Here is a 7,960-nt window from a genome sequence, read left to right as displayed (position 1 = left end):
AAAACTCGAACAAGAAAAACTCGAGCAGGAGCAACTCGAGCAGGAAAAACTCAAGCAGTAGCAACTCGAGCTGGGGTAACCTTGGTTTTTTACGTTACTTGCATATTTTTTTTATCACTAGTTAGACAAGTCATTAAACTAAATTAGTAAATTTATAATTGGACAAATAAAAAAATTTCAAGGACATTAGGATGCGTCTGTTGCCCCTCAAAAATGAAAATTTGGTAGTGAAGCTTAGTCTAACTGTTTGTGTGTGGCAACTCGAATAGATATCCGACACAAAAAAATTAGTTTCCTAGCTTTTACCACCGTCACGCTTTTTACATTTTTCTGATAACAACCCCTATGTAAATTGTATAGGACCTTAAAATTTCGATCTATGAGTTTTTGGCTGAATGTTTTTTTACATGTAGCAATTGTCACAAAAACACACTCTAGGCGTTTTAAAACAAATTAAAAAAAGATTCTATGAGGAATTTTTTGGTACCTTCAAAAAACTTAAAAATACCGAAAAATGACAAATCAGTACAGAAAATATAAAAATACTTCAGTGAAACTTTCTTCAAAAGGGCAGAATGTGTTTTTGTGATGATTGCTATGTGTTAAAAAAAACTAGGCCGAAATTTTGGGTTTCACCCAAATTACATGGGGGTTGTTTTCAGAAAATAGGAATAGTGTGACGTTGGTAAAAGCTAGTGAGCTAATTTTTTTTTGCTGTCTATTCATGTAATTTCCTACCTACAAAAAACAGACTAAGCGATATTCCAATGTGGGGGCAACAGATGCACCCTAACGGACATAAATAAAGATAAAAGTAGCTATAGTTGTTGTGAAACGATGACGATATACAAAGGTACGAGATATGTGTTATTTTTTAGTAAATTTTTATATTTAATCTATTATTTATTTTACCAATTATCTTTAACTTATTTTCTGAAAAACTTCCTGTTTCTTCACATTACCTTTATGATTTTAATCTAAATGTTTCAAACTAGGGAATTTTTATTTTGACAACGCCAATCTGCCGCACCCCCTAACAAAAAGACCACGCGACCCAACTGCTATGTACTATTTAAAGTTTACTCTGCTTTCTACATTTAAAATAAAATTTTACTCTCTAAGAATAACCGTTTTATTAGTGAAATATCTATATGTCCCTTTACTGGCAAACTGAGTCAAACAGGCCACACGCGACCTATCAAGTGTAAAAGCATGGCCACTTGCGAGCATGTTTCTATTATAAACAGCATCTGGCCTTTTTAATGTATAACTGTTGCAAACGAAGGGTAAAATTAAGTCAACGAATATGTAAACTTTTAAATTAACTAAATATTTTAAGGTCTAAAATGAGAATAAAAAAAAAAAGAATCAGTAATTTGTTTTATGACTGACTTTTCCAGTATTTCAGCTTGTTATAGTACTTCAATCATTTTTTGGCACAAGTTGTTTTTGTTTTTTAATAATTTAGACCTTGATGAAACATGAAAAACACTAATGGTTTATAAGCACTTTTAGTTTTAATATTTAGAAATAATTTAAGACTAAATAAAGTAATAATAAAGTTATATTGAAACAGTATAAATACTTTTTTTACTTAAGGCCCTAAATTAAACCAGTTGTAGCTAAGAGTTCTAGGAGCGACGACTTAGAATTTAAAACTGATGTTAAGTAAAATTAATGTACACAAATAAGGTATAGTTTAATAAAAATTATTCCGATAAGCTTGAATATTAATATTTTTTGTTTTTAACTCCAGTACAATTTACGGGAGATTTTAAACTTAAACTATATATTTTTGGGTCTGACTTACACTGCATATTAAGAGGCTGGAAGTGAAGAGTAATAAAAAGATATATATATATAATTAAGTTATTTAATTTGATAAATTAAAACTCGAGTCTTTTGAGTTTTACATCTTGAAATAAACCTCATATATATATACTAGTAAAACTTTTGTATTAAAAAATAACAGCTAAAGATCTCATTTTATTGATAAAGAGAATAATACAACTTCAAATATTTACAATATCTTATTTTATTATAACATAAATAAAATAGTTTTTTTCTTTGTCATACTACTTGTATCAAAGTATTAAATTTTTTAAAAAGTTTTCTAACTTAAAAAAATTGTTCTTAATCTTTAATAGCTAGAAATTTATACTAGATTTTTTTAAGTCGCCGTTTTTCAATTGAAAATGACAACAATGGTCAGTTTGAAACAAATACAAATATGATTAGAAAATGTATTGTTTCACTAGATTAGAAATTGTAATTAATACCAGACGTTTATACATTAGTAGACTTCCGAACTATATATTAAAAGTCTGCATGATTTGTATTGTTTAGTATTTCGATTAGCTTACTTACATTGTTTTATAAACTTTTTTCTTAAAAATTTTTAAATAACGACTTTTCAAAAATTAATCTTTATATAGGCAGATATAATTATTTTAAATGTAAGTTTATGTAGATAAGTAAGAAAATACATGAATAGTTTAACACTTATATACTTGTTCAAAAATTAACTATTCAATTTTAATGGTAAGGCTTTTTTCAATATTGTTTTTAAACCTTTAAAAGGAATTTGCTTTAGTTACTAATAAACATTTTATTTAGGTTTTTTAATAAGCTATTCATCATTGTAAAAAGAAATTACAGTTTAATTAGTACCTGAATTTTCATTAGGTCTGCTTATAATTATTTTTATATAAGTTAATTTTATATTGACTGAATATGACAATTTAATAAAAAGCTGATAGTTTATTGAATTGAATAAAAAAGGTTTTCATTTTTAGTCCAGTAAGTTTTCCAGTAGTGAAATTTTTAGTTGAAGCATTTACTGTTTTTGCAAACAGGATAGTATACTTTTCAGTAAAAAGTGGAGTATAATTAAATAACTTAGCAATGTTGATGTTTTAAAGTTATTTATTCAAAAAAACTAATAGTATGTTAACAAGCAATCTGAAAATAATACATCAAATACGTCTGTAGATGTAAAAAAACGTTAAAAAAAAACTAATACTTTTGTTTTATTTTCTAAAGGCACATCGTGTCAAGTATTTTAAATTAGAATATAAATCCGCATAACAATTCTAACATTAAGGTTATGCTGTTTGAGATAAAGTAATAATTTATTTTATTTCATCTAGTTATAAGCTTAACTTGGTGCCAAATTACAAATTTTAGGAACAATGTCTGTATGAATTAATCTTAATTGTATTAAATAAGTCTAAAATTTCAAAACTGTGCACTTACTAAAGCTTAATATAGCACAACTATTCTATTAAAAATATGAAATCAATTATATAAATTAAAAAAGCAATATAATTTTAATATTTAATTGAACTATTTTATAGAAAAATAAAACAAATATACAACAATGTACCAAGGTCATAAGAAAAGAAGAAATTCCACTGGAAAAAATAGCTTAGTGAAAAAAACTCACCATAAAAAAAAGTCTAATAACATAAAAAGAGAGAAAACTGTGATTAAGTCTAAACAAGGCTTGGGTACAAAAATGTTGCTTACATTTGGACGAGGTTTTGTTAGTTTTAATCCGATTGTCAATTTTCCACGTAGTGAAATTTGTAATGATGAATGGACTGACATCAATGAAAATTATAGCTGTCTTGAACAAGGAGAAGAATTCTTGTTCAATTATGAGACAAGTGAAAATGCGAATTTAGATGAATTTTTTGTCCCAGTTCCGAATGATCAAATTAATTGTGAAGATGATTGCGATATTTGCATGGAAAAGTACAATAATAGAAAAGAAGTGAGTAGAATGACTCGATGCATTCACATGTTTCACACTCATTGCATTCAGAAAGCTTGTGAAGTTTCGCAGCGTTGTCCAATCTGTAGGGTCTGTGGTCCAAAAATGGAAGGAAATTGTCCTCCTGGAAGAATGTCCTGGAAATTTATTGGTAAGTTTTCAGATACCAATGAAGGACTTGCTGGTTATGAAGATTGTGAAGTGATAAAGATTCGTTATGAAATGAACGGAGGTTACCAAGACAGTAGACACCAGAAAGCTGGTGTTTGGTATAGCGGTGTGGCGTGGAAGGCTTACTTACCAGACAATCCGGAAGGAAACCGTGTCCTCGAACTGTTCAAAGAAGCCTGGAAGATGAAGAGGACGTTCACTGTAGGAAGAAGTTTACATTACAATGAAGATAACAGAATAACCTGGAATGACATTCATCACAAAACAGATCCTTTTCCTGATGGCGAGTTCGGGTATCCAGATTCTACATACTTGACTCGAGTTGTTGAAGATATGAAAGCAATGGGGATATATTAAATTTAGAATTAACCAGTAATATAATTTTTGATATGCCATCTTTGTAAGAACTATTTTAATATTTTATTTTTATGACAATGGTCGGTTAGATTTATTTAACAGTCTGTTTTATAAATAATTTTTAATGTTGTAGGTTTCTTGATAATTTAATTTAATTTGAAAAAAAATCGATTTCACAGTAAGCATATTAAAGTATGCAAAAATCTTAATTTTCGTCTGTTCTCTATTCCTTTAAATTTAAATTTATTTATACCCTCTGTTTATTATAAGTCGAAAATTTTGCAGCTTACTTTTTAGATAAATATTTTAAGCGTCTTTTACATACAATTCTGTTTAGATTTTTCATAATTGGCTTAATAAACTTTTCATTAAAAGTATTTATAATTTTGTATGTAGCTTGTAGTTTGCTTTGACTAATATATAACATCATTACAACTAAAAAATTACTATGAAAACTTAAATTTTATGTTTAATTTCATTCTATTAGCCAAGTTAATTATATGCATTTTCTTAATACCTATTGAACGACAAAAAATTAATGCACAAAAGTTTTAGATTAGTGATTTGTTTCATATAAAAAACTATTTGTGTATATTTATTTTAAAAGATGTTTTTAAATTAAGGAGTTGTAGTTAACCAGTTTTTGGGAATAGGTTTCAAATAATATCTTGTTTGACATACAAGTTTTTTTATCAGATAAAAAAAAACATTAAATACACTAAGTAAGATCTGTTATTATTTATAAAAAAATAATAAATATCCTGGTGTAAATAGTTTGTAAATATTAATCTAATAAAAAAAGTAATTTTTCCTAAATATAAGGAATAACTGTTTTTATCATGCATATGTAAGCTTGTTTTTTACTATTAAACAGATTTTATAATTTACAATCAATCAAGTAACTTGTTTATATTTATAACATAATCGGTTTTTGAAATGGTTGGCTTTAATTGTATTGAAAACTAGTAACATTTAAAGAGTACTAATATACAAGAGTAATATTTAAAAAGGTTATAAAAACTTATTTAACAAATAAATTAAAATTTATCTTGTAATGTGTACTTTTATAACATTTCAACTAGATGTGAAACACTTTTTTTTTCATTATTGTTTAAGCCTTGCTTATTTAACATCTACTACAGCCTAGATTACCCGGTCTCTTCTTATGTACTGCTTGTTTTACATAACAACTTTTTTAACAACTCTAATTTTAGTACTTGATTTGGGTAAACAGGTATTAGTAAGTTTTAGACAGGTATTGGAAAGTTAAACAAGAAATGGTTTTAGACATGTACTATAAATTTAAACCAGAACTAGTTTTAGACAGGTGTTGTAGATTTAAACCAGTAATGGATTTAGGCTTTTGGAAGTCGAGTTGCACTAGGCACAGACTTAGTTTGTTTTACAAAATAGCATTTAGTAACATCTATTTTAAAGTTTTACAAAGTAAAGTTTAGTATAACTGAATTTTTAAACTTATAAAAATTACAAAAGTAATTATTGATTGAGTTAGTATAATAGTTTTAAATCATTATGGAATCAATTATATAAAAACATATTTTAAAAGTACATATAAAAATACTTTTTTTTGTGTGATTGAATTCCCTCTTTTGTATTTAAATTAAAATTTATCATTTCACTTGAACTATTAATAACTTGTAAACTTATGTAATGTAACTTAATAAGTTTTATTAGTGTATAAAATTACAATAAGGAAAATTTAAAATATCACTGAAATACAAGCCAATGATATAATGTATGATGGAGTTATTTATTTCTTCTCATAAAAGAAATTTTATTAATATATGCAAATGTTACTCTAGATACGAAATGCTCGAGTGTTCGAAGTGAAATTGCTGTACATAGTAAATAATAATAATAAGTTTTTCAAAATTTAAAAGGTTAAATTAAAAAAATAATTTTGGTAAAAGGTTTTTTAAAATAATTAGATTAAATTAAATTAAAATAATTATATTAAAATAATTAAAGTAATAAATGAGTAAGTTTTTCAAATTTAAACACAAACCTCGTAATTGTTATACATAGTTGGATAGAAATGATGTTTACAGAAATTTGTTTTTCCCCTCAAATTCAATTAAAAACAAATAAATATAAATTCAGCCAATTTTATTTTCAATTATATCACAAAGTACTACACAAAATTTTGTCTTATAATAAATGTGTTTTTACCAGCTTGAGGAATTCTTTGACAACTTTTGTTTTATCTTCTAATTTTGTTTTGTGTTGTTTTAATGAGTAAGTAATTAAATAACTATATTTTTCTCCAGTTATTTATTAAACTAAACTTTGAGTAGTATTTAAATGAATACGTCTACCAATACGCAGTTGTAAAGGTTACCCAGTCAAAACATTAATAAAAAGCAAATGATTATTAACACCCTTAAAATCTTAATACAACTACCATCTACAGTAAATGTCTTGTTTTATTTTAAAGAATTATTATGACTTAATACAAATTACTTTTACTTGAGTTTGGCATTTACTTTTATGAAAATTTAACTTCAAAAAGAAAAAGAAAAATCGTTGTAACCGTTTTTATAATTCTTTCCGTTATCTTAAAAAACTAAGCTAAATTTTTCGAATACTACTTATTTATCATATTCGTAGTTAATTTGAAAATATTTATTTGTAATTACAGTTATAAAATATAAGCCCTGGAAAGCAGTTCTTAAAATTTTGAAACTTTGATTAACAAAATCAAAAAAAAAGCTTACAAACACTTATTAAGAACATAAATTTTCAATAAATAAAGTTTCAAGTTTAGTTAAATATTAGTATACTATATCTCTAAATAACCTTTGGTAAGAATATTATAGTTTTAAATATCTCAAATTTTCCCTTGGTTGTGTGTTGTTCTGCGTGAGTTTTTGTCTTTATCAAAATCGTTTCAAAAAGAAAAAGGATTTTTTAATTTAAAACGATTTAAATAACCTTAAAATACAAACATTTGCCGCTTAGGTTCGCTACTCTACCGGCAGTCCATACCTAAGAAATTTAAACTTGGTTTACCAATATTTAGCCTAATAAAGTTCTCCTTCATTTATGTTTAAGTTTTTAAAGCAGTTTTTTATATAAATATTTTGCTTTTATTCAATAAGAAAAACATGCCAACATATACAATTTTATAACATACAGAATATTTAGAAACAATACGAACAAGGCAGTAGAGTAAAAAAGCAACGACTTAATGTTTGTTCATGGTAGAAATTAGGTACAGGTGAAATATTGAAAATACCATTTAAAAACTCTAGTTGTGGATGGTATTAAAAAAGCGTGTATATGACTGATTGTTCGGGTGTTTCCTGTCGTTATTAACTTGCTAAAATGACTGATAAGTTAAAAGAAAGCAGCTTCCTTTTCATCAACGAAGTTCTTCAGTCAGAAGCACTACTATCGTTTAGAGAAGAAAATTTTATTAGCACAGATATTTTATGGTTTTTTTGACATAAAAACTATTTTTTCAGTCAAAAATCTTAAAATTAATTTAGTTATTGACAATTTACAACTAAAATTCTTTAGTAAAAATAAAATTTCGATGTCTTAGTTGTAAAAAAACATTGCGTAAGAGTCTTCTATTTAGTACACAGTTAAAACTGTTGCTTATCCATTTTCTATGTTTTATATACTAAACTTACA

The 7,960-nt window shown here is 25.9% G+C and overlaps 1 protein-coding gene across 1 annotated transcript; it reads left to right on the top strand.

Moving 5' to 3' along the window:
• Positions 1 to 3,517: 3,517 nt before the first annotated feature.
• On the top strand, positions 3,518 to 4,303 carry LOC145836289 (E3 ubiquitin-protein ligase DTX3L-like). The gene has a single exon (XM_082944106.1). It carries the CDS (start codon positions 3,518 to 3,520, stop codon positions 4,301 to 4,303), a length of 786 nt encoding a protein of 261 aa, XP_082800232.1.
• The last annotated feature ends 3,657 nt before the right edge of the window (positions 4,304 to 7,960 follow it).

This window comes from Thalia democratica, chromosome 5 (genome assembly GCF_965202585.1).
Source record: "Thalia democratica chromosome 5, ktThaDemo2.hap1.1, whole genome shotgun sequence".
Classification (NCBI taxonomy): domain Eukaryota; kingdom Metazoa; phylum Chordata; class Thaliacea; order Salpida; family Salpidae; genus Thalia; species Thalia democratica.
This window is presented reverse-complemented; position numbering and strand designations above follow the sequence as displayed.